At 35.3% G+C, this 27,635-nt stretch overlaps 1 protein-coding gene across 4 annotated transcripts in view; it reads right to left on the minus strand.

The window, feature by feature from the left end:
- Positions 1 to 354: 354 nt before the first annotated feature.
- Positions 355 to 27,635, minus strand: part of LOC125653501 (kinesin-like protein klp-3) — a 40,597-nt gene continuing 13,316 nt past the window's right edge. For 2 of the 4 annotated variants that reach the window (XM_048883032.2, XM_048883031.2), the window contains exons 2-19: positions 25,610 to 25,941; positions 24,219 to 24,248; positions 18,578 to 18,685; positions 16,476 to 16,553; positions 16,077 to 16,247; positions 15,337 to 15,559; positions 14,206 to 14,300; positions 13,957 to 14,007; positions 12,716 to 12,838; positions 12,430 to 12,579; positions 11,443 to 11,559; positions 10,266 to 10,439; positions 9,226 to 9,362; positions 8,771 to 8,834; positions 7,449 to 7,654; positions 7,071 to 7,257; positions 5,868 to 5,963; positions 355 to 5,284 (exon numbers count right to left, since the gene is read on the minus strand). In XM_048883032.2, the coding sequence (XP_048738989.1) occupies positions 5,153 to 5,284; positions 5,868 to 5,963; positions 7,071 to 7,257; positions 7,449 to 7,654; positions 8,771 to 8,834; positions 9,226 to 9,362; positions 10,266 to 10,439; positions 11,443 to 11,559; positions 12,430 to 12,579; positions 12,716 to 12,838; positions 13,957 to 14,007; positions 14,206 to 14,300; positions 15,337 to 15,559; positions 16,077 to 16,247; positions 16,476 to 16,553; positions 18,578 to 18,685; positions 24,219 to 24,248; positions 25,610 to 25,930 (2,463 nt within the window). In that variant the 5' untranslated portion in view covers positions 25,931 to 25,941 and the 3' untranslated portion in view covers positions 355 to 5,152. Of the gene's footprint in view, positions 5,285 to 5,867; positions 5,964 to 7,070; positions 7,258 to 7,448; positions 7,655 to 8,770; positions 8,835 to 9,225; positions 9,363 to 10,265; positions 10,440 to 11,442; positions 11,560 to 12,429; positions 12,580 to 12,715; positions 12,839 to 13,956; positions 14,008 to 14,205; positions 14,301 to 15,336; positions 15,560 to 16,076; positions 16,248 to 16,475; positions 16,554 to 18,577; positions 18,686 to 22,268; positions 22,900 to 24,218; positions 24,249 to 25,609; positions 25,942 to 27,635 lie in introns of those variants that run through there. The other 2 variants (XM_056143759.1, XM_048883030.2) reach the window with 2 other exon arrangements.

Here is a 27,635-nt window from a genome sequence, read left to right on the forward strand (position 1 = left end):
TGTCCTCCTCGAGAATATTTCACTCATGGAGAAGTCACCATAGCCGGTGAAGGGTTGCAAAATCTAGACCTATGCTTGGCGTTTAGTCTTCGAGCAAGAAGAGATCTTCATTGAGCCACACCTGCTGCGACACCGAACCTCGGGTTTTTTTGGCCTCATCCGAAGGACCGCCCCATTTACATGTAGTCGCCTCTTACGATAAACAAGGGGTACTGAGGACCTATTCTAACCCGGATCCTTATGTGAATGGACTGACTCATAGATGTGGATGAACTGACTGACGGCTCAGGTGGATGAGATTCAGTGCCATAATGGCTTTGTAGAAAATGTTAAACTAATAAAACAAACAACATATCAAAACTCAAAAATTTTATTGCATCAAAAATACAATCTACCCAATCAATAAAGAGGGGTATCACAGTCTCACATTGAAGAGATTTCATACATCAGAATATCAGTTCAAATTATATCAGAGAAACAAAACAACTTCACAGTAATCCAGATCACAGCTATAATTTCAGAATAGTTATCATTTTAGAAATCGTGTTTTCTCCTTTGATGGTTTGAGATACTGACAGAATACTAAATAATACAATGATTATGCACTGTACAGGGATCGTGTCACTAATGATCGAATTACAGATATACAATATCAACAGATATATGTGAATAACGTTACCATATGTTACTTTAATGCTCAGCATGCTGTCAATGAATGCACGATCTGCTATATAAGGTATGTAATATAATTTACAGGAATCGAGGCATCAATCACCAGACCAGGCAAACTGAGAATAGATTGAGTCTAAATTTCGAATTTCACTAAACCTTTGAAATTATAATTTTCATAAACAAATAAAATATTTAGCAGTTAATTCTTTTTAATATAAATCAGCAGTTTTTTTTCTAAAGATCTGGGCTAGATAAATCTTAACATGAAAGTAATCAAAATGTTGACTGAAGGCTATTCTTGGTTGTATGATCTGGAAGCCAGGTAAAAAAAAAAAAAATAGACTATTTCCCGTGTCCCTGTTTTCTATAGGACAATCTGTGTTACACATAATGCATCTTAACTGATTCTTCTTCATTTTGTAGACAAAGAAAACTGAAATAGCAGCAGGTTAGTATTTAGAGACCAAGAATTCTGAATATATTTTACAAGATGGTTAAAGAACATGATATAATGCCATAATCACTATGGTGGGGAAATAAAAATCATTCATTCTCAGATCTATTAAACAGCAATTTGAACTATGAAATCTTTTTTTTTTTTTTTTTAAATTATGATATGAAAATAAAAATAGGTGTACTTTATCATACACATAAATTTTGTCAGCACAAAATACCAGTCAACAACATGCAAACTGATATTCAGGTGGTTTCTATGTCTGCTATTTAGTGTATAATATAGCATTAGAATGTCCCTACAGCAAATGTTTCAGTCAGTAGCAAGTTATTTTTCCCTTGATTTCAATACAAAATAGACTTTTAAAAGTTTACTGAAATGTAATAGAAATATTTATTTTGGAATATCTAAGATTTGAGTCAAAACCTCATAGTAAACTGAAACTGAATTTTACCAACTTTCGACATGTTCCATGTGAAAATCTTAATACTAAAATAAAATGTTATTCATTTTACTCATAGTAGGCAAAACTTGAGTAAAAGATCTACCGCAGAAAGGAATTTTATGTTCATCCTTAAAGAAATTTAGTTGCAAAACATCCTTTTATAATGATCACTTGAAGACTCAAAGCAGTTTTATCTAGAGATGATGTACTATGTTTTCATTGTTGCTTGTTGGGTATACCAGAGAGCAAACCACACATAATACATGTTTATTATGTCCAATGAAAGTCCAATAATTGTTTATTCATAATACAGGATTGATACTACCGGCTCCTATATTTGATAATTATAACTGTTTTATAATGTTAATGTGGGTCATTACTGGTATACATGTGATACTACACTACATATACAAACATAAATATTAAATAAATAGCGGTTAAAAAACAAAATAACGATTGCGAACATGATCGTAATCCCTGTACAGTATCAGCATGATAAAAGTATTGTCTGCGAATCACCAATCGAAAACAATCAAACTGACTGTGTAAGTTTTGAAAATCAATTTTTCTAGTATTGACAATAATAACCATTGCAAAATCTTAGCACTTTTTTCTTCGGAACAATAAATAAATTCAATAGAACTGAAAGACAAAGACAAATACATATTCAAAACATAAACACCAAAAGTATACACTTTACTAGATGGACACACAATACCTAGTTCCGGTCTCAGTTATTGATATCAACCATCAACTTGTGTTTTGCCTCTATTGTACCAAGGCTGAGGTACAAATTGTCATTGGCAATTAGTTCTTAAGCTATAACTAAAAACCTCAAGAAATAAAAAAAAATTCACATGTGTCATAATTTACCATTTCATTCAATGAAGAAAATCTGTATAAAATTGACAATTACAAATTTCATGCTTTCCTCCGACGCTGTTATCGGTTACGTAACATATTGAGGATGTACAGGGGTGAAGACTCTTGTAAAAGATGGGGGGGGGATAGTTGATGTGTTTCTAGGTTAAAAACAACAGTACGCACGACTACCCTGGGCCGGTTCTTGTTATCACAATGAGTACTCTGTTTCTTGGTTACAAGACTTCGGTACTTATATAATCACGTACAGGCAAAGTCACATTAGTACATCACAATACGTAGGACGGAATATTGAAAAAAAGGGTTGTCAAAAAATAAAAACGGTTATCACAGAAACTGGACGATTACACATGTTATAATAATAAAAAACCCATGAGAATAAGCCCTGTAAGGCTGTTAGAGCTTAGGTGGTGATGTCTATACTGACTGACATAGTCAGTGTAAAGATTATAAGCTTAGTATCCATCAAATATTGTACGATAGAATCAGTTCACAGTAATGACTTTGTCAGTACTGATTGATACAGTACATGTCGGTACATGTACGTACTAATACTGCATTGAAGTCTGGGTATGTTTCTGGTGATATCTATCACGACCAGCATGACGATCTATTAAATGATCTCAGAATGACTTCATACCCTCTATGACATAGAATCCCAAGACTGATACTGTAAAACCAGAAAATTTGGTACACATACCGGTACATTATGTAGTGCGAAAGCAAGTGCTGAAACACTGGCAGAAAACAAACTGTCATGATGTCCATTAAGTAATTTCTCAATCACTCAGAAATTATTTAGAACTATCCAAAATAAAATTAAAAGGGGAATGTAGAATTTGAATTTACTGAAGCATTGCAAAATACACCTAAAGTGCTAAAATTTATATTGTACCAATTTTTCTTTATTTGCAGTATTAAATGTGTATCTCAAGTTTCTCTCTTACACAATGGCTAACAGTTCTGGAACTGTTTTAAAAATTGAGCAATAATTTGAAATACATGTGTACAGGCAAGAACGGAAATTATCAATATTTCAATTGGATTTCTGAATCCGATTCATCTATCAGTAATACTGCATGCATGAAGGTACATGTAGATGCAGCATCTTTGTTGATTGTGAAAGACCCTGTAACTAAGGCAACAGGATGCAGGCTTTCATTATTACAAAAATAAATGTACAGAGGTATATCATTAAGTTTTGTAAAGTTTTCCCAAAAACTAAACCTCTCATGTTCAGTTGACAGGACTTTTGTTCTATGGATTGCTCGGCTTCTTCAGATATTGTCTCAGTAAGTAGCTCATTCCGTTACAAACAACAAAATACTGAGGAATGAAGGCAAACAGCAATACGTATTTTTTCTTCAAAAATTCACACAAATCTTAAAGTTAGTAACAATTTCTTAACGAAAATCCCTGACATTCAACACAGAAATATTCACCAATAAATTTCAATAAAATCAAAAACTACAAAAAAGAACTCTTATACATCAATAATGCCTCTGTAAGTTTAGTAATGATATTGCTAACAAAATCCATAATAAATTAATGTAATATGGAAAAATATAGGATTTTAATGCATTCCAAAGAATTAAAATAGGTCTTGTTTTCTTAATCTTATTCCAAGCATGTCATATATTAGACACAGATTGTTTTCTGTAGAATGTGTTTGCAAATAATATATACATTTAAAACAAAGGAGACACACATCACATCTTCTGGAGATGATTGTTGAGCGAATATGTTCATCTGTATCATTAAAATATATATATATGTAATCTCTTTAACAGGCCGGCCCTTTAAAACCTTTTAATGCGTTGTCAACACAGATCTGAATCAAAATCTTAAAATAAATTTCCCTTGTTGCTTTTTACGAATATCATACAATATACTTGTTTACAAAAAGGTTCCAGTTGAGCTTTTCTAATCTATGGGGATCATTCATTTAAACACTAAATATAACAATTCATTCAGCATCATAATACTATTATTAGCCTATGGGCTACAACAATTGCCCGCGTTAGACTTGATCTTTCATCTTTGCAACCTTACAGTGAGACATCAGCCAATAGGCTGTCACAAGACACCTAGGTACTACATCAGGACACCAGATTCACCTTGACATGGTTTCTAAAGATGTTCTCCATGTGGACAACAATGGTAGGTATACATAAAGTTCTGTCCACTAGAAACCATGTTGAGAAGAAACCAGCAAAAACTGATACTACACAAGGATGCTAAATTTCATGACTTCTAAATTTGTTCTTGAAGAAGAGCACTTTGTCTACCCCTATTCAAATTTTGCATCCCTGTTGTAATCCCAAAGTGGAGCAACTTGATAACAATGATTAGAACCATTAAAATATTCCCTGTGTATAAATAATAATCGGTATACACAATATGAATATATGTAGTGTTTGCACTTTTCATCCTTGCCTTGATGGGTGGGTGACACTTGCTAAGTGCTAAGTTGAGGGTTGTTTTTAATAGCATGAAATCATGAAATTTCATGAAAAAGTAGATCTATGGACAAACTTCAACCACAAAAGCTCAACTCATCCTTCACGTTGGGTGAAATAACAACAAGTGTTATGATTCCTGTGAATGATGGTGCTAGACTGCCGAACAGGACGGTGAAGCTTTTGTGTTGTAAACGATGATGATCTTCAGAAATCCCCCTACAACCACTGGTGTTCTCACTACGGCCCCTTCCTAATGTTCTGTTTAGCCTGCCCCAGTGCTATCTGCTTGGCATTGGATCCAAAGTTCAGTGTGCTCACTGTTTCTGAGACGTTGTTCACATCAGGACTGACATTAACAAACAAACAAGCCTGAAACAAACAAATATTTAACATTTAACTGAAACCTCTAGTCGTACAATTTCCTATTCTCAGTTGGATAATCACCATGGGACAGTCTCTTTGGGGCCATCTGAGGGGGACAATACCTTTATGAACCTATCAGTCTGAACTATTGAACTTTCATAATCTAAATGAGCCAACAGTGTTTTTCAAACTACTGTAAAAGTGGTTATTTACGCGTGGGGGAAATTTACACTAATTATGCAGTCACGCAATAAGCGCGTAAATTTCCACCACGCTCATATTTATAAATATCTGATATAATATATATCATATTCAGTTACCGCGTATTTTTCCCCCGTGCATAATGTTGTACATGTAAAATAGCGTACTTAGCCCCCAGCGTAAATAACCACTTTTACTTTATTAATCTAAAGTATCAAAAGTTTTACAGAGTAAGTGGAGTGTAGTGTTATCAAAAGTACTAATATGAACTCTTAGAAGGTTTGTGGAGTTGGAGGGACATTGAACTTATTAATAATCTGATCTATTAGAGTCACTTTAACACATTAACTGTGTCTGTTACGGGCTGTTCTTTTTTAGAGAACATTACCTTGGCGTCCCCGCCCAGTGAAGGCTGCAGAATCTGGGTCAGCTTGGAGTTTCTGTATGGAACGTGTAATTGACTTGTCCTGAGCGCAGTGAACACCTGTGTGAATACATAATAGTATTTCAGAATACACACACTCATTCAGTGTACCATGTGCAAACATTTAATCAGTTTTTAATTTTAAAACAAGATGTGTTTGTGAAACACAAATGCCCCCGATAATGGCCAATTCCGAAGATGGCCAAGGTCACAAGGGCAAATATCTTGGTACCAGTAGAAAGATCTTGTCAAAAGAAATGCTCATGTACAATATGAAAGCTCTAATATTTACCATTTAGAAGTTATGACCCTTGTAAAAAAAAAATTAAAGAAGGTCAAATGTCAAGGTCAAAAGGTTTAATACCAACGGAAAGATCTTGTAACAAGAAATGCTCATGTGAAATATCAAAGCTCTATCTCTTACTGTTCAAAAGTTATTAGCAAGGTTAAAGTTTTCAAAAAGTAGGTCAAACTCCAAGGTCAAGGTCAAGGGTAAAAAAATGTTGGTACCCACGGAAAGGTCTTGTCACAAGGAATACTCGTGTGAAATATCAAAGCTCTATCTCTTACTGTTCAAAAGTTATTAGCAAGGTTAAAGTTTCAGACAGAATGACAGAATTACAAAATGACAGAATGACAGACAGGACAAAAACAATATGCCCCCCCCCCCCCCCCCCCCCCCACCAATCTTCGGGGCATAAAAATCAGAAAAGTTTATTTGCCATCAGCATCTCAAAGGTATTTAATCTCATGTAAAGGAGTTCCTTCTTGACTGGTCACAGATGTCTGCCAGAGCTGTATACCGTGCTGTACAGTCAAATAAGGTTATAGTGAACCTTCAGGGCCAGCGAAAAACACTTCGTTATAACCAAACTTCACTATATCTAACAGAAGTTTTTTTTACTTTCCTCTCATAGGAAAATTAACATAACTTCACGATAAACATGAATTTGTTATAAGCATGAATTCGTTATAAGCATGTTCATTATAAGCATGTTTTACAGTATTGTCAGAGAGGAACTCAGTTTATTACAACAGTAATACATTTTAAGACACAAACTCTCTCAAATAATATACAACATTAAATCAAATTGCAGGATTTTGCACCATTTCAAGGTCGACAATACAATAACTTTGGTATATTCTATATTATAGAAAAGGTCTTACCTGTCCAAGAGCTGAGAGTGATTTGTTGATGGCTGCCGCCTCCACCAACCTCTGACCCTCAGCCTCCGTCTTCGAGATTCGCTCTGACCCAGCTAAATCACACAGTGTCAGCGTTCCCTTGGTTACTGAACCAGTGACCTTGTCCTGACCTTCAACAATCAGCATCAGAAGCAAATGAGAGCGAGAGCTGTAAAAGAAATAAAAGAGAACAATTGAAATGTAACTGTTCCAACAAGAAAATACAACTACATGATCTTTAATATTTCCTGGGTTTGTGGTGTTTAGTACACTGACAAAAACTAACAAGCATTTCAGCGTAGGTTCTGGTATCACAATGTCTTCCCAAACTTATTTTATGTTAGAACATTGATAGACAACCTGGTTGAGTTCATCTTCGTTGAAGCCACAGTCCTGTTTTTATCACCCTGGGCCATAGTTTTCTTGATATCATCCAGATTCCGAATGACCACTTCCTTAAGATGTGGGATGGACACCTTATTTCCGGCTGTTCTCAGTTCCAGAGACTTAGCGTCCGATGTCAGTAGGTCCTGTAATGTCTCGTTGTAGATCTCAATCAGGGAGACCTGGAAATTAACCACAACATGGAAATCGTTCAGTAGCTCAAAAACTGACAGTCTCACAACATAGCTTACACAATAAAACTGATAAGCTCACAACATCAGACACAATAAAACTGATAAGCTCACAACATAGGTTACACAATAAAACTGATAAGCTCACAACATAGCTTACACAATAAAACTGATAAGCTCACAACATCACTGACACAATAAAACTGATAAGCTCACAACATCACTGACACAATAAAACTGATAAGCTCACAACATAGCTTACACAATAAAACTGATAAGCTCACAACATAGCTTACACAATAAAAATGACAGTCTCATAACATCACTGACACAATAAAAATGAAACAAGCTCACTTTTAATCTCAGCCTCACTTTTTCACTATATGTTCCTTTTTTAAGGTGACACTTAGATCAGTAGTTAACTATTCGATTTGATAGCCCCTGAGCCAAGTCAGAATACACAACAGAATACTATAGAATAGAAATTGAGATCTTGGGTATTTAGATCTGGCTGACTGTAGATTTTCTGTGCAAATGGGTTGTGCTGTAGTTCTTCAACATTTTCATTTGTAAAGAAATAGTGTGGAATCCTGATATTTCATGAATGCTCAATTTTCGTAGATACCCCGAACTCACAAATTTGAAACCACAATGCAACACAGTTTTATAAAACATTTCAATATTCATAAACCTTATCCATGAAATCATATCCCAGCATAGCTATAAAATCTTGATATAATCCACAATAATGGCCTCCCACTGTATAAAACGGAATCAAATCAAGACCAACCCCACAAAAATCTGCAAAAACACGAACAAATCTATTTGATGTCTGTGATGTAAGACTTAATTGAAAACTGGGTCATGATCAATGCTACAGTAAGGCATTATCCTACCCCTGAGTTGACAGTTATCACACATTTTACCCAGCACAGGGTGACATACACCCCCCCCTTCCCGAGTCTTACCAGTCATGACTGACTAAGGATGCCCTAGAGGTTTACCCTACACTGGACAAATTTTAAAGACCCTGAGTCTTACTTGATACAGGTAGACTGAGGGTGGCCCAACATATTATAGCTAGTGACTGACAGAAAATTCTCTAACCTTTAATGTGTAGGTAACTGTATCCGTCCTCTCTTTACAAACATCAAACAACTCCTTCATAGCTCTGAAATAGAAAATCAAGCTGCACTTATATTTCTCCTGTAAAGGTAACTTTTTCTAACAAACTTCAAATGTCCTTAATATTCAATAATGAATTGATTTCATTTGCATTGAGTGGACTTTGGTGGTTGTATTGACTTTGATTTGAGTGGTTGTATTGACTTTGGTGGTTATATTGACTTTGGTGGTTGTATTGACTTTGGTGGTTGTATTGACTTTGGTGGTTGTATTGACTTAGGTGGTTGTATTGACTTTTTTGTATTGACTTTGACTTTGGTGGTTGTATTGACTTTGGTGGTTCTATTGACTTGGGTGGTTGTATTGACTTGGGTGGTTGTATTGACTTTGACTTTGGTGGTTGTATTGAATTTGGTGCTTGTATTGACTTTGCTCACCTAATGTTTATTCCGGGGTTGTTTTCGGGCCCCATCATGGTGAAAGTTTTACCCGATCCTGTTTGTCCGTACGCCATTAGACAGACGTTATAGCCGTCCACACAGGAAGTGATGATCCCCTTCGTGTCTTCAAAGATCTAAAAGAAAAAACAACCAACAAGTAAGAATGGGGTGCTGTAAATCAAGAAAAACTTCACAAATGGTAGTTTTACTAGATTGACATTTTATATATCTATTCCAAACCCACACAATGTCGTTCACATAACTGTTCCAATTCCTAATGCTTTCTTTCAATTCCAAGTACTTGGTCCCTTCCCATTACATTCCTGATACCTCAATCCCACAATAAACAAATATTTTTAGCTCTCAAACTGCAGTAACCAGCTGGTGTCCAAATCCCACATACCTCTTTATCCCATAGTTTGTCAAACACAACCAAATCTGACTCTTCATAAAACGCATCACAATCCAACCATTCTCCACATTCATCTAACTCACAATGCCTCATTCCAATCCCATCCAAATCCCACTATTCTTTACACAGACTCCAATCTGATAATTCTAAATCCTTTTCCTAACCTCATGCTTTCACAAGCTTGTTTCAATGCCACTGTCTAACCCCACCAACCCTTTCAATCTAATAATTTTACAAACCTTTTTACTCGCATAATCCACAAACCTGTTCCAAATCCAAACCTTTCCCACATAATAATTTATCATACCTGACATTGTCCAATGCCAAGAAATGTTCAAATCTCACAATAATTCCACAATAACCTTTCCCAATTCAGCAAACTCTTATACTACCCAAATCCCAGAAACATGTGCCAATAACCAAACTCCCTAATTATTCTCTAATCCCAAAATCTCAAAAAACTTTCTCCAATCTTACACATTTGTTTCAATCCCACAAACCTTATCTAATCCCACAATCCTTATCCAATCCCACAATTTCACAAAATTTCCATTCCCACAATCCAACAAACCTTATTTAATCCCACAATTCCATAAACCTTATCCAATCCCACAATTCCACATACCTGTTCCTGTGTAGAGTTGGGATCATACACCTTGTCAAAAGAGAACATTTTTTTCTGCTGATTGTTGTCAATAGTGACAATGTCCGAGTCTGTGGGGAATTTCAGACAGCATCCTGCACGGTCGTCTTTCCTGGCACGACAGAACACGCGAATGTTACCCCGAAGTTCTTGTAACTGTAAAAAAACAGACCTGTGTAGTAAACAAGAGCCTAATGCAGGGTTACCATCAATATGTTTACTTTCCTGCTGTTTAATATGCCTTACGGCGTGACCGTGTTTGAGGGTGAAGCAAAAAGTATTGGCATTAGTATCTAGATCCATAACATGACAAAAAATATCCCAAAGTTAGCACCTAACGTGTGAGGACAGAGCTCAATCAAAGTATTCTAACTTTAGACATTTTTGATCCGTCTATACATTGAACGCGGGAAACTCAATGCAACTGATGTAAACAGTTCATTGTGACCTCATATCCAGTGTCGGTGTTTAGCAAATTCACAAACATAGGAGACATGGTACAATCGCGTTAATCGAAGAGTGATTATATGTGATTTAGAAAATAAGATTTACATGCGTTTATGGATTTTATGTAACATCTCAGAACGACATGAGTTTGGGTACACGAGATTCAAAATGGAGAAATACATGTCCATATGCTTGTATTCGAATTGACACCATTGGGACCAAAATTTTTAAGTTCCATAGGTATGGTTTAATTTTTCATTAGTTTTGTATATTTTCCTTTTAAACATGATAGAATATATGTGTTACCTATAAGCAAAGCTCCGCTCTACATGGCCTCCTTTCTCTATTGAGCCCGGGCCTATCTTAAAGACTGATTAGGAGATCTACTGACCTGGTTATACAAAAGCTTTCTTTCGCTATTGAGCCCGGGCCTATCTTAACGACCGATTAGGAGTTCTACTGACCTAGTTATACAGAAGTTTTCTCTGCATGGCCTCCTTTCTGTTTAGAGCCTGAGCCTATCTTAATGACTGATTAGGAGATCTACTGACCTGGTTATACAGAAGTTTTCTCTGCATGGCCTCCTTTCTGTTTAGAGCTCGAGCCTATCTTAATGACTGATTAGGAGATCTACTGACCTGGTTATACAGAAGCCTCACTTTTTGTATTGAGCCCGAGCCTATCCTAACGACTGATTAGGAGATCTACTGACCTGGTTATACAAAAGCTTTCTCTGCATGGCCTCCTTTCTGTACAGAGCCCGGACTTCCTCCATCTCCTCCTGACTGCCACTGCTGCTCGACTTGATGTTCTTCACGCCATCTTTCGCCTACAGACACAAAACACAAATATCAGCCGAGACTATTGCAGGCAAATAGACAGCAAGCACGTACATTCAAACACATACGTGTACATCAGCGGAGACCATTATATAAATACATACATATTCAATCTGTTATATATTTCTATGTTTTTAATGAGTCACATGATGTATTGGATTGTTTGTATATAATAGGAATAGGAAAACTATGGAAGGGTCGAGAAATGCTAGGAATGACAAAATCATTTATGCAGAAATTATTACCTCATCCTTCCACTGCTTTCATATTTCCATATATCTAATATATTTACTTCTTACATTTATACTATGAACGAAATTTCTTCTTGTAAATATGTACGTTTTTATGTCCAGTTCAAAGAAAAGTGCTTTCATTGAGAAGTAAATATATTGAAACAACGTAGGTTTATTACTAACAAACTATTGGTAAATATGAAATATTCAAATACATCATCATACAACATTTTGAAGATTATTATCTAATGCTTGTGCCTTGGCCATTTCAAAACTTAAGACATAAAAATAGATAGTGATTGCTCCTTCTCCAAATGCTCGTCATTTAGAAGTGAGAATCACGGGTCTTTTGGATGGGACCTTAAAACGGAGGTCCCGTGTCGCAGCAGGCATATAGCCTCACTCCTACGGCCCTGAGCGCTAAGCATAAGTCTAGAGTGGTACTTCACATACAGCCGGTGACATCTCGATATGAGTAAAAAATTCTCGACATTGTAAACAAACAACCTTATCGATGTATATTTTCATTTTTCTACAGTACTTGTCCGACACATTTACTAATCAATGGTGTAATTGAAAACCCAGTCCAATCAGATATACAAACTAAATCTCTTTGTTTACAGTTACCTTGGCAATCTGGCCCCTTAGGACATCAAAGTAGCGTTGGACCTCCATTTTCAGGTGAACCTGTGACTTTCGGAGCTCCTTGGCAGTGTTGTTAAGTAACACAATGTCCTCAGGATTTACTGTCTCCTCCTTTACAACCTCAGTCACCACCTACAGAACGATGTCATTAGGAGGACACTTTACATATTATTTGCAGACACTTAAAGTATATAAATAAAGTATTAAAGTAATAGGAACTATAGCAATTCTAAACCTGGGTACTATACAAATTATGAAAATCCCTTACCTGTGGTGTTTTGGGGCGTTGCATAGACGTCTTGGGACGGTTTTGTTGTAGGCTCATCATTTGCGCCTCCTGTTGCTTATTTTCTACTTCTAAGTCTGTGATCTTTTCCTCCTGCTCTTTAACCTGGGAAAGTATTAATTAACTAACTCAGTAAATTAACCTGGGAAAGTATTAATTAACTAATTCAGTAAATTAACCTGGGAAAGTATTAATTAACTAACTCAGTAAATTAACCTGGGAAAGTATCAATTAACTAACTCAGTAAATTAACCTGGGAAAGTATTCATTAAGAACTAACTCAGTAAATGCCCTATAAATATCTCATTCCATATTTGAAGTCGATGAGAGATTTACTCTGGGGAATTTTCACACTGGGCAAAGTAATCTGGTATAGTTTCCATAGCAACAAGTATATCAGTAAAACTGATGGATGCTCCCCGAATTACATCTAAATAATGAACTACTTCATACAAGGAATACCCCACAAAATGATCAATAACTGCTGAAATATTGTTGAAATTAAGGTGTGTTTTTTTTTTAATATATAAGATTCAAGTTAAGTGACACTGACCTTTACAAAATGAATTTGAGTGACGTAGCTTTGTCTGAAAGCCATTTCACTGTTACTTAATTGTGTGATATATGATCAACGCCTGTTCAAAAACTGTTGAAATAAGACTTTTTTTTTTCTCATATAAGGTATATGTTCTGAGTGATCTTAACCTTTCCAAAATGACCTTCAGAGACCTTCGTTCAAAAGGTCAATTAACTGTTGAAATATTGTTGAAATGAAGGTGTTTTTTCATACATAAGGACTGTTCTGAGTGACATTGACCTTTACAAAATGACCTTGAGTGACCTTTATCTGAATGTCATTTGTCTATTACTTATTTGTGTGATATATGATCAATCCCCTGTTCAAAAACTGTTGAAATGAATAACTTTTTACTTATATAAAGTATATGTTCCAAGTGACCTTGACCTTTACAAAATGACCTTGGTCCAAAAGTCTATGTCTCATGAAATACTTGTGATCAATTATGATCAATTTCTGATGAAAGGCTTAGGAAGTGGGCACTCTTATATCAAAAACTGTTGAAATGAGGAACTTTTATATCCTTGAACTATACATATAATATTCAATGTTTAGTATATTTTTCATTATAAATTGATGAAAATAGTTTTATCTTGTCTACACATGAAGAGGGTAAAGAAACACCTTTTATAATATGCATACTTACCAGTTTTTCTGCCTCTACTCGTGCAATTCTTTCTTGTTTTAAAGTCTCCTCCTACAAATCAAAATTAATTGAATGCTACAGAGTTATCTACCCCTATACCACTTAAAACAGGTTTACAAAAGTTCTTATTTGGAGATATTTCACTTATATATAATCCAAGATCTCACAAGCGTATCATCTGACTCTAACACTGAATATTATGTTTCATCTTTAGATTGTTGAACTAGAATTTCATTATATTTGACTCACCGCCTCCTTTAGCTGCATCCTGAGTTTTTCGATTGACTCGTCTTTTTCTTCCACTGCTTTTGCTTCCTTGTGGGTTTTGGGGGCTTTTAACCATGCTGAAATTATATTTCATAGACATTGTTATGAAGGCGTTAGTGTTTACTTTGTTTACACTGATGTTTGATCAGTGCGATATTCTGAGGATTCATCATTTTTGCTGATGATGTAATTATCAGGGATTTCGTACATCTAGTGTACCCCCACATTTACACAAGGATTCAGTTAACACTCGCCCTGTCAACCCTAGTCACCAATGGTGACCGGAAATCTGATTGGGTGAGCCGAATTCATATTTCAATCACTCAGATTGATGATCGATATTTTCCGTTTATTGCCGTTCTGAGTTGTATATTTTTTCTGCTTTCAATTCATTTTACAAAATCGGCCATTTAAATGCTTTCATACAGTGATTTAATACATGGCTATTTGATCGTATTCAAGTTACTGAATAACAATGACAACGAATATAAACAGGTGGAATTATATAAAGGGGGGAAGGAAGTGCAATCATAATTTTGATAAAATTAAGTATAAATAAATTTTTGACAAATTGTTTACTTTCTGTTTCATTGATTTTCACAAGGGTATCCAATCTTTAACCTGAGCAACTAAAATCTGATTTTAAGGGGCCCAGCTGGCTACCATGATTTTTCCTGTATATAGCAAACAACAAATCATTTTGTAGCACAGAGTAATGGCTCTAAAGATTAGTTCTCTAGTATCTAATCCATGCCAGGAATCCTGCAAATTGGTCCCCTTGCAAAACAGATAATCCACAATAAAAACACTTTCTCTTACATTATACAGCATAAACTGCCTCACACATTGATACATTCTGAAAATTGGTCAAAAATTAGAATTATTTAAAAGTTAGCAATACACCAAATTTTATGTGTGGCATTTTTATTTTTGCAATTTACCTGTGATAACTAGTTTGTGATGACTTCGTGACTGAGATAATCTAAAACAACTGCGAATGACATTGAAGGACTGCTTCAACGCAAGACATATTCGCAAAGATGAGATTCTCGTGAATATCATGAAAACTTCTCACAGACATTCAGTAGTCCCTTTTGAAATTAGTTTACTTACGATCCCCTTCCAGATACAGGTACGTAGACATGCATTCATCTGGGTCATAGTTACACTGCCTGAGGAGGGCAAGGATGTCCTGCCTGTCCCCCCATGCTGGGAGGGCCTCCTCTACCTGGTCCACGAGCTTGCCCACCATATCATGGTGAAGTTCCCAACCAATGGGAAGTCTCATCCACTGACCCTGGTCACGGTCATAGAAACAGTGGATATTGTGTTTCCTCTGAAGATACATATCAACAAAATGTCAGTAAAATACAAAATAATACAATATATTGATGAAATATTGATGGACCTTAACCTTTCCCATTTACTCAAAGAAAGCCTCCTTCTTTTAGTATAAGTTCTTGATAATACAAATACTGTTGTGGTACAGTTTATCTTCATTTGTCATCTAAATATTATATACTGAATATACTGGGGGAGAGGTAGATGTGCATTTAAATAATTACATTTTGTTGTGGTTTGAAAATATGAAAATGATCATAAAAATACAAATGAACTTCTGTATCTCGAACACCGATATCTTAAAAATATAAAAGTGATTTGGAAGTCCAAACCACTTATTCTTTAAGTATTTTACCCTCATTATCTCGAATTCTTGGATATCTTGAATTTTACTCTTGGTCCCATGAGTTCGAGATAACAAGGTTTGACTGTATTTCAAATTTGATTATTTAATGAAAACCAAACATATTGTATGTAGTTCGTGGAATTCAGGCGGTTCATCTCCGACTGACCTGGAATATGTAGGTGGGGATACGACCACGCTTGGGGTGGTTAATCACCCCCTCTCTGTCGTCCTGCCCGGAGCCTGATTGTTGCTGATATCCAGGTTGCTGAGGGCGGCTTCCTGATGCTCCAGCTCCAGACGACGATTGTTGCTGTTGTTGCTGACGCCGCCGGTTTTCCTGATTAGTAAAATTAAAAACTCTTTTTCATCTTCCAAATATTTCTTAATATCTTCTCAAAAGCAAAATGCTTCATACAATACGAATGATTTCTAGTAGAAAATGCAGTAACATTTTGACAGAAAGTTTGGACATCTTTTGAAAGCATACTTAGAAGTGATAATGATGAGTGCTTACATTATATAAATCTTACTATTTTATAGAATTATGTCTCAACTGATTACTTACATTCTCTTGGTCTTTGACCACGGAGTTGGTGATAAGCAGACCCTCATTGTACCATCGCTTTGGAAAGGGCTGCCACTCCTGTAAATCAGAGTAAAAATCAGGACAGCAAAGTTAGTCAGACATATGTCTTTTATTTGAACTAAATTAGATATACATGAATGATAAACCCTTATAAATGAATGCATCATATTAGATTTATTGATCAATTCTGGCTCATAAATGGTGAAACATTAAACCAACATAGGAAAATGTATTGCTAATTTAAAAAAATTTCAACTGTAACTCCATAACATAAAAATCAAGTTCTGTTTGTATGTTAGTTTACATCCAGACATCAATGAATGCACCATGAACATGTGTATGAATGGTGGGACTTGTGTTTGAGTTTTGCTTGTTTGTACTATGTTATTTACATTCCAATTCAAAATTTTTGATGAGATGCGGGGACCAATAATTGACCCCAGGCCTCCTGGTTGTGAGTGTACTAATCGCTAGGCTTCCACAAAATGTAAAAATTGAAGTACAATTAAATGAGCAAGCAGTCCTACACATACATGTTTCTTTCCTTTCTTTCTCTCTTTTTCTTTTTTTTTTTTGTTGCAATTTTATGACCCTAAAGATGCTGGATTCTGCTCATATTCAATGGATTTATTGTGATGATTGATTGCATATTGTTTAACGTCTCTCTCGAGAATTTTCACCCATATGAAGATGTCACCATTGCCAGTGAAGGGCTAAAAATTTAGGCCTATGCTCAGCACTTATGGCCTTTGAGCAAGGAGAGGTCTTTATTGTGCCACACCTGCTGTGACACGGGACCTTGGTTTTTGCCATCTCATCTGAAGAACCATCCCATTTAGTCGCCTCTTACGACTAGCAAGGGGTACTGAGGACCTATTCTAACCCGGATCAAACCTCGGGATGTATTGTAATGTGATATTTTGTACCCTACAACAATAAGAGTGTATTTACACTAGCTCTTTTGATGCATAGAACATTGGATGTTGCAGTTCTCGTTTTTGTGTCAAGGTCATTTCAAGGTCACTCTCTATCTATCAAAGGACCTTGAAATTCCAACAGAGTAGACTATATACTTGTGATTCATTACAAATTTTGTTTTAATTTACAGTATGATCATTTTATCATTATATATGAACATATTTGTGTCTGTTTTCATAGCAGAATTTAAATACACACTGGCAAATTCAATAAAATGTAAGGTAGACTGAATTGCCTCTGATAATTAAGTGATTTCAGATTTTTCCATAGATGGTAAATTTTGTCATACTTGTGCTACTGAGATGTTTGGAAGTTTATATATAACATCGGTGTAACAAGACACAACTAAAAGACGTACAATAATAATTATTTTCTCCCCATAACAAATGATTAAAAGTAGCTAGGGTACATGTAAAATGGCTTCAAGAGGGTAACAAGTTCAAAATAGCATGCAAATATACTATATCCTGTTTACTTTTGTCAGTTTCGACATATTCTTATGATTCTGAAGATTGATCTTATCTTGCTCTGATTATTTTCTGCAGGAGATAAAATTCAGAACTTTCAAATTTTTATAATGATCGAGGGATTTTAAAGTGATATTTCACTATGCTGTTGATTCATTGAAAATATAGTTCCCTATAACTCAAAGTTCTCCAGCCCCATTCACTGAAAATATAGTCCCCATTAACTCAAAGTTCTCCAGTCCCATTTCAGCAATCAATGCTAGTAGAATAGTAATGTGGCTTTATAAGATACCCACATGTTACATAGGTTTAATAAAAATACATGCACAAATGGTGCTTATAATCTGATTTAACTGAATGATGACAGGAATCCATCTTTAATATATATAATTGGTTATGAATATCTGTGTTTAATATATAACTTAAATTTATGCAATGACATTAAGTGTATAACGTTATGTAAGTTTATGCACTCTCCATATACTGTTCCTGTGTGTATTATATCTTTATATCTACTGTACTGCCTGTGTATATATATGTGTATGTGAATTCAATGAGCCATATGGCTCGCGGAAATAAAGAAACTGAAACTAATAATGGAGATTAAGCATTTTCTAATGCAATACATTTTGTTACCTTTGATCCCCAGTCGTCGAGGTAAAATCTCATTCCATCCAGGTACATACATTGGAACTCCTTTCCACTCTTGTGGTAAAACGTCTCAAAGATTAAATCTTCACGACTCTGGGATATAGAAAAAAAATTCTAATTACAGACCTAATATCACTTAATATGTCTTGTTACTGAAGTGGGATTCAATGATTACTGAAAAAATACCATTCCATGTTCCTATCAAATGCATAATTATCAACGTAAATTATTTCTTCTAAAATAACGAATTGTACTACATGTGTGCAATAACAGAAGAGGATTATATAAATCACAATCAGCAAATACCTATATATATCAACATCTACACATTACGTGTTTTAATTGTTCATTACAATGAGTCACATGAATCTTTATACCCTGGCGATTTATCTCGAATTTGGAAAAATGTGCTGTATGCAACATAGTGCTAAAATGACTAAAGATTTACAACCTTGAAAACAAACCAACACAGGAAATTGTCAAAAGATGATGCTTTATTAGAATGTTTGGATCACAATACAGAAGTCAAATGTCAAGGTCATAGAGGAGAACTCTCAAATCTCAATCAAATTTTTAGAAACTTTTACGAAATTAGTTGTTTTTTTTCAATGAGATCTAAATTAAATTTAAACAAGTAGATTAAAATGCTTTCTAAAAAACCTGGGACTAATTGCAAAACTAGGCTATATAGTGTTGAATGTCAGATACATGTAGATGTACATGTAATGCAGATGTCATACATTAGAGTAAAACATTGTTAACACTGTTCCCAATATTACAAAATCTGCACTCAAAAGAACTTACAGCACCAATCTGTAATATTTCTATTTAAATATTTACAATGACAGGTAAATTCAAAGTCTTTTTCATCAAAAGTTGTGATTTAAATCTTTAACATACCTTAAAACACCCAGGGGTCAAGGCATAATAATTAATCAAAGGTCGATCTGCCTGGTTCAATGTCACACAAAATTTGTCTAAATCAGCTAGGTTACAGTTGGATTAAATAATCTTTCGCCTGGCATATTCTGTTACAGGTACATTCTATTAATGATTTCTTTAATGTTATTTTAATTTGTATTATTTCCTTTATAAAATTGATACGTATTGATTGCAAAATGTGTATAATCAATCTCTCTTGTGGCAACCTAAAACAGAATCAATACAGGATCTTTATAATGCATTCAGTCATCTGGAAACCGTTTTCAAAAATGGCATCGAAATCACTTCCACAGGATGAAAATATGGATTTTTTTTTCAATTCGAACGAGTTCCTAAAGACTGGAGTTAAATGACTTAATCGATATCCAATCAATAATGGACAACTTCTCAGACTGCCGTACGCAGAAATACATGACCATATTAATAAAACATTTACACTGAGAAGAAACGTTAAAAACATGGAAAACCTTAGATTATGGACAAACCAAGAAATTATAAATTTGTCAGGTGCTTGGGGTTTTATAGCATGCTTAAAATCAGCCCCATTCTTGGTTCTGACTGTTGTAGAAATGTCAAGTGGGACTAATTAAAATGCAAATTCAAAAGTATGAGAGAATTTTGAAATGACTTGCAAGCAAAGGAAATCCTTCTCAGAGCATTTCAGGTATCAGCGATTGTTTGACATGTCTATCATAAAGACAAACTTTTTGGAGAGAAAGATACGGCACAGTCCATATGTATACAAGTAAAGCCTAGAAAAAGGTGATAATTATTGCGTTTTCTGACAATGATGATGTACTGTTTCACAGCTGTAACTTCTAAAGCTTCGTTTCCGTAATTTCTGTCAAATATGTCCTCAAAAGTTTTATTTTACATTAACTATAAAAGATGGTAAGTAAATATAAGTGTTTTGTATAAAAAATTGTTTTCTATGGAAGTATTCATAAAATTTTGCTGTCACAGCACTTTTAGGTATGCGGGGACCGGGTCCCCTTTGTTTGGGAAAATCATCTTTTTTTTTGGTAAGTTGAGTCTGTGGGCAGGTTACAATTCTATATCCCAGCAGGAATTCTGTTGCTAAGGAGCAATAAATATTAGCCTTTTAATTTGGTAGTAAAAATATATTGATCTATTGACAAAGAAAAGGATAGTGACCCTGAATTTATCCTTGGGTGTTTACATACACTTTTCTTTGGGTATAGATAAATCCACATATTCATCTAATCATTCATTAAATGCAAAGAACTATTCCTGCTGTGATACAGACTAACACACATGGAACTTGACATCAGCCTCTGACTAAATGGTTGTCCACAAAACCATAAAGGTTACTTGCAAACACACAGTGGTAATTTGCTATTGTAACAGGGAGAAAATGCAATGGACGAGTCCAAGATTCGAACCCGGGCCCTCTGAATCTCTAGTCAGGTGCTCTTCCAATATCTAGCCATTGGTGATCAAACCCGTCTGACCGCTACATTCCTCCCTCCTTAAATGTCTTCACACTTGAAGATCCAACTCAGGATCTTTATCCTCTGGCAGGCATTTTCACCTGTCAGTTCCAGGGGCTGGTCTACGGCACGAAATGTAACAAGAAGGGAGAAAATGCAACAGACCAGACCGGGACTCGAACACAGGCCCTCTAAATCTCTAGTCAGGTGCTCAACCAACTGAGCTAAATGGCCACCTGCAATAAAACCCTGCTGACTGCTATACTATCATTAGTTAAAATAGGATGAAGATTTTCTAGAAACAAACTCTGAAACAGCTGTTAATAATGTTGACTAGGACAGTTGTATGTTGTATATAAGACAACTATATATATATTGTGATGGGGCTGTCTGTTGTGTAGAGGCTGTATGTTGTGTAGGGGCTGTATATTGAATCCTATACAGAACGACAAGCTATCAGATTTATTCGAAGACCACACAAGGAAACTGAATATTTCAGAATGTTGGAAATTCATGCGTCAACTGAACTGCACCAAATAAACTTCACGCCACATGATTTTACAATGGTGACTATACATTGAATTCAATATCATCAGCAAAAAATCTTTCTGACCTTTGATTCTTGGGGATAATGCAATGAAGAGCTATCAGTTGTGGATCTGTTTGATGGGACACCAAGAAATGCCTTTAAAGCAGTTTTGCCATTCAGTAACACATTAGTACAAGTTGAAACATTTTGGGAGGTTATTTTGACTCAGATATGCATCAAAATATTTTGAATTCTTGATATAAAAAACCCAGCCAACTCAACACAAGAGCTTCAGACTCCCAGGGTATCAAAATCATGAAACAAATAATCTAACATTTAGACTTTCGATTGTATACATATGATTACTATACCTGTATGTTTCCTGCTGGATAATGATTACAAGGCTCACTTAATTATCAGACAGCATCTTACATTTCATGTCAGAGCTCTGCTGGGAATCTAATTATTTCCCTGTCCAGTAATATCAGACAACTGACTTACACTCTCTAAATTCTACTGGAATTTCCGTCCAGTAAATAGACAATTGATGATGCTCCCAGAACTCTGCTGGGAATGTGATTATTTCCCTGTCTAGTAGTGATATCAGACAACTGACTTACACTCCCGGAACTCTGCTGGGAATGTGATTATTTCCCTGTCTAGTAGTGATATCAGACAACTGACTTACACTCCCAGAACTCTGCTGGGAAGCTGTATTTCCCTGTCTAGTAGTGATATCAGACAACTGACTTACATTCCCGGAACTCTGCTGGGAAGCTGTATTTCCCTGACCTGATGCAGCATACATTTTGGATTGACCCTGTTGATCTCCACCTCCTGACTTCTGCAGTGGTGCCCCCTGCCCTTGGTTCCCTTGTCTTCCTGAGTTATCCACCTTCCTAGTGACAGCTTTGTCTGGTGCTCCTTCCTGCCTGGTTCCCTGTGGGGGTGATTTTGAACTCTCACCAAGCTGACCTTTCTGATTGGATGTTTTTGAAGTCTGGCCTGTTCTTACACTTGATAATCCTTGACTTGAACTTTGACCTGGATTATTTGCCTGTTGTGGATTAACACTGTTTGGGGTTGCCTTGTCTGTCTGTTCCTTAGTTTTTGGAGGGGGTTTGGAAGTTCCTGAACCCATCTTCTGTCCTAGTACTCGAATCTCTGATCATATTCCAAAATTTATCAACAATATTACCTGCTGACATTGGTCATATTAAACACGAGCACTTCGACACTATTTCCTTACGAACCACAGCTTCAAGAATGCACAAACAAATCTCCAGTTAATCTCGACTTTCACAAGGAAGTTTCCACGTTTGATACTTAGAAATGTATTAAGATTCTTCTTACAGTGAATTTTTGATGACGGTTATAAAAGTATTGATTATCTTGCTCTTTTCTATGGAAGGTATTTAAATGTTCCACTATACACAGCAAAGAAGCATAGCAATACTATAAACAGTCTTTTGCAATCACTGTTCTGCATGGAAAACTATGATACCAAGTCTTCATGATTGATCAAATTTAATGACTTTTTCCATATAAATCTTTCTACATGATATACCTGTATTTGTCAATTTTTTGTGGAATTCATTTTTAAGATAATTAATTATCACAAAAAAAAGGTTCGATATACCTATTGTCTGTTCAGTATCTCATTGAGTGCATTTAAACTTCAATTCATTTGGTATCAAGATTGCTTTGAACACTTATTTACTTTAATATTTGATGCATGTGTTCCCTTAATATTGAACCTCAGACTCACTGAATCAATGAACAGGATCACTTCAAAGCCGCATTCAGGTCATTTAAATCACTCTGTATTTTAAAACAAAATGGGTTAAATGTATGATCTTTTAATCTTCCAGAAGTGTTACAGAGCAATGCCAATATTGGGTTCAATAGAAGTACCGAAGAGTCGTGTAAGAACATCGTGATTTGGGAGTTTGTTTTGCGTATATTTTTAACTTTTATTTGGAACAGTTGCCAGGATTTTCTCTGACTATGGTTGGTCATTGCTCACTAGTTATTCAATTACAGCTCACACTACCAGTTCATTAAGTTTTGTGCATTAATTATCACGAAACACTGCCATTAATTAATTCAATCAGCAAACCAATCAGGCTGACCTTAATTAGTGCTACACTTTAACAGGTGACCATTACATGTTTGTGCTCACAGTAAAAATAATGTATCTAATTTCCTCATAAACCTAGTAGCTTTAATTAAAATCATTTTTACTCAAATTTCATTATGGATATCAAAATAGTATGACCTTTAAAACTGTACCAAGGATAGAGACTGAAAGCTAAGCTTATACTACTAATCAGTGATATGGTTACGATAAAAACTATCAATTACAATGAGGTATAAATGTTTCCAAATATAATCATGCATACAATATGTATCTCCGATTAATAGATGCTGAAAAACTAGAGCATTAATAATGAAGATCGCGGTAATAAAGGCCAAAATATGATGCCAACTGGGTCAATATATGCCTGACATTGCGGTCCAGAGTAATACATCTTTTGACATAGAAACACAGGGAGCTGTTGATCAATTTATACACTGTAAGGCATGCAGATATGGGTGTCAGATGATATATTGTCAGTTCCAACAGTAAGTCACGCATATTAAAAAAAATTCACAAGGTTACAAGCAAGCACACGGTGGTAAAACACACTACAAATTGGCTCACCGTCTCTTCCTGTGCGGAGGGCTGGGAGGACTATAAAAATCAAAGGGTTAATGGAAAGCTGAAGCAACCACAATGCAGTTCGTACCGAGAACTACTGCCTACCATCGAATTAATCATTCCAAATTTCGTAAATATATATACCTTGTGTGATTTCTCAGCTAAAGCATCATTGTAACAATGGGCAGTCATAATTTAGTAATTTAAAAAATTTGATATACACAACTACTTATAGATGACTACTGGAATACTTTTAAAAGGGATTTATATTGAGAGAACTTAGTATAGATATTCAGTACTTTTTCCTCCAAAGAGCAAATTTCCATCTTGATTTAAAACAATCCCCCTTAAAAATCCCCTATTCAGCTCTCAGAAAAAAGAAGAAATGAGAAATGAAAATATCTAACTGTAACCATGGTAACTGAGACAAATTATTCTTGGGTATTTATAATTCTCTGTAGATACTAATAGCTTGCAATCATTTTGATCTAAGCGCCTCTGTGCAGAGTAAATTCTTTGCTAATCCAATGCAACCCAACCCCCCTTTTGCTGACTCAAATGAGGGCAATTTCCACCTAAACTTAAATTACTCCCTGATAGTCATGTATTATTGGCAATCTAGTCATGTATTATTGGCAATCTAATTAAAATTAGATCCTATGATCTACTCATCTACTATCGCTACACATAGGTATGTAGCGATAGTAGATGAGCGGATCATAGGATCTAATTTTGATTAGATTGGTATTACAAATGAATCACTAGTAGTTGAAAAAGTCTTACATGATGCTAAATTAAGTTAAGATAGCTCTGCCTCGGGAATGAAACTGTTTAAAGTAAAGTAACATGCTAATAAAAATTATCTTTCATACTCTTTAAATATAGTTCTTTTTCTTCTTTAATATTCATTATTTTACTTCCTGGGCCATTAATTAGCATAAAAATACAGTGGAATCATTATAATATTTCATTGGGGTGGGAGGTAGATAAAAGTGGGGGATAGGGAGCTTCAACTTTTCCACTTTTCTTGGATACCCTTATTCTATAAGTATGAAAACCTTAGCATCCAAATAAAACTGTATAATCTTGGCAGTCCCACAAAAACTGCCCCCCCCCATGACTGTAAATCACAATTATACAGTACATTAAAGAACCTAAAGTATGTACTACTTAGCCCACTGCATACACACAATAAGTATTGTGACTAGAATAGCTATGACACACTACCATCTGAGAAGCAATTAAAAATTCTGCATAAATCTAGAAGTTTCAGTCTATCTACTTTCAAAACTTTGGTGAAATAGCAAAGATTTGCTACGATATAAAACACAACAAAACGTATACCATCATCTACAGAGGCTGTATGATAGAAACTGTAAAATATTTTATCTTACCCCTCTTTGGTTTGTCTGCTGTCGGGGCGTGCTACCTCCAGGATTTTGCCCCTGCCTCTGAGTACTACCCCCGGGCTGGTTCTGACGTTGGTTCCGCCCCTCTGAGCTTTGTCCTTGCTTGACCGAGTTTTGAGACCTTCCACCCTGTCGCGGTGTGTTATTCTGACTTGAGGGTTGGATCTCTACCTCCTGAAAGCCGCCACCTTTACGTCGTGATCGCTCTGGGGGCCCACCATTCTGGTTTCTATTGTCCCTGGGGGTGGGGGTGGCTTGGACTCGGATGGCATTAGGACTTTCATCTGCAGAAGCCCCATTCCCCATTTCTCATACACCTGTGTGGAATTATGAAAGGAATTAATTCACTATAATATTATCCTCATCAAAGAGGAAGAATTAAATCCTGAAATAATTAATAACACATGACTTCATGGACCTAACTGTGTACAGCAACAACTGATCAATATTTCTCTATCAAATAATACACTTAAAATTCATTAAACTAAATCACTTTTGACAATGGAATGCAATGATTACATAATAGGTCTTAAGTAAATAAATAAACCCAGGAAGTTCTCTCCAATGATAGCTAACCCCTCCAGCTACTGACTTAGAGATTTTGAAGTTTTGATATCTTAATCCTGAGTGCCCCACACTTAAAATAAATCACCCCATGTATGCATGGTTATTTGATTTACCTGAATTCATTACTCACAAGATCATGTTCATTTTGATTTGTCTTTCATGTTTCCAGGAAGTGGGTAAACATTGGAGAGTTTCAAACCCCACGAAGGACAGAAAATTCAAGATGATGTAAATTCTATACTGCCATGACAATATTTTGAAGTATTTCCCATAGAAATAATGTCTCTCATATCATGTTGACATTTACCGTAACAGTTTTTAATGAAATTAATATACATGGTTATAAGAAGCAAGATCAAAAGATTGATGTTAAATTTTTAGGTTGTTAATGGGGGAGAATATATAAAAAGATTGGAATTATGGGATAATTTCTGCATATTAATCAACTTCAATGATTTACACAGTTAATCACTCCCATTGTTTAGACACTCCATTATACAAACAACCTACTCATATATCTCTCAGTATAATCATATACATGTACTAGGTTACCTGAAATGATATGACAATTGTAAAAGCATTCTGAAGATTTACCTTAAAAGGCTATTACAGAAATGGAGACATTTCAAGTAGGAACCATTTTTTTTTAAAAAAACAAACAAAAAAAAAACATTCAAACAACTTTCCTTATATCTCAGGTTTACAAACCAAATACGTCACCTACACACTTTAATATTTTCAGATAGCTAATGACGGTTACCTATGTGAGTTTTGAAAAGCTTCGATTAACCGTGAGTTACAGGCCCTCTGATTTTTATCAGTACTGCATGTCTAAAAAAAAAAAATCAGTAAAGCTGATCCAGATGTTTGGTGGAGAGTAATTTTATATAAAGGTAGATCACGACTCTCCATGTGTGCAACAATACTGTATTTATAATCATTTCAGAGTCCATTCACTAAAAAACTGTAGCTGTCTTTAACTGTCGATAGAATGTTCGTACACCCATTATATTGATCAATGCATCATCATAAGGGCTGAAATATCCTTTCAAAACACAAAAGGAAAAATAATCATCAGTGTAATATAACCCTTGTCAATTTACATTTTATGGCCTTGCTCTGTACATTCTGTGGGTTAAAATTTTGTAAATCTAGGTCGTGAGTTTGAATCTTGCAGAAACTTTTTTTTTTAAATGTCAGAAAAAATGTCTAATCAAACATTAAGTTTCCACTAATTTAAGATAAGGTCAATTCTATACCGTTCAATTTCAAATCATTACTGTACATATTTTTTATCTACTTAACTCTCCATGCATCCATAACAATTAACTTTCTCTGGCAAATGACCACAGGAGCTTGTTTAAAATTGTGGAAAATAAAAAATAAAAAAAAAACTTTGAAGAGAGGTATTGATATGATTGTCATACTACTTGCAGGGGGTGTA

The sequence above is a fragment of the Ostrea edulis genome, chromosome 7 (assembly GCF_947568905.1).
Source record: "Ostrea edulis chromosome 7, xbOstEdul1.1, whole genome shotgun sequence".
Lineage (NCBI taxonomy): Eukaryota > Metazoa > Mollusca > Bivalvia > Ostreida > Ostreidae > Ostrea > Ostrea edulis.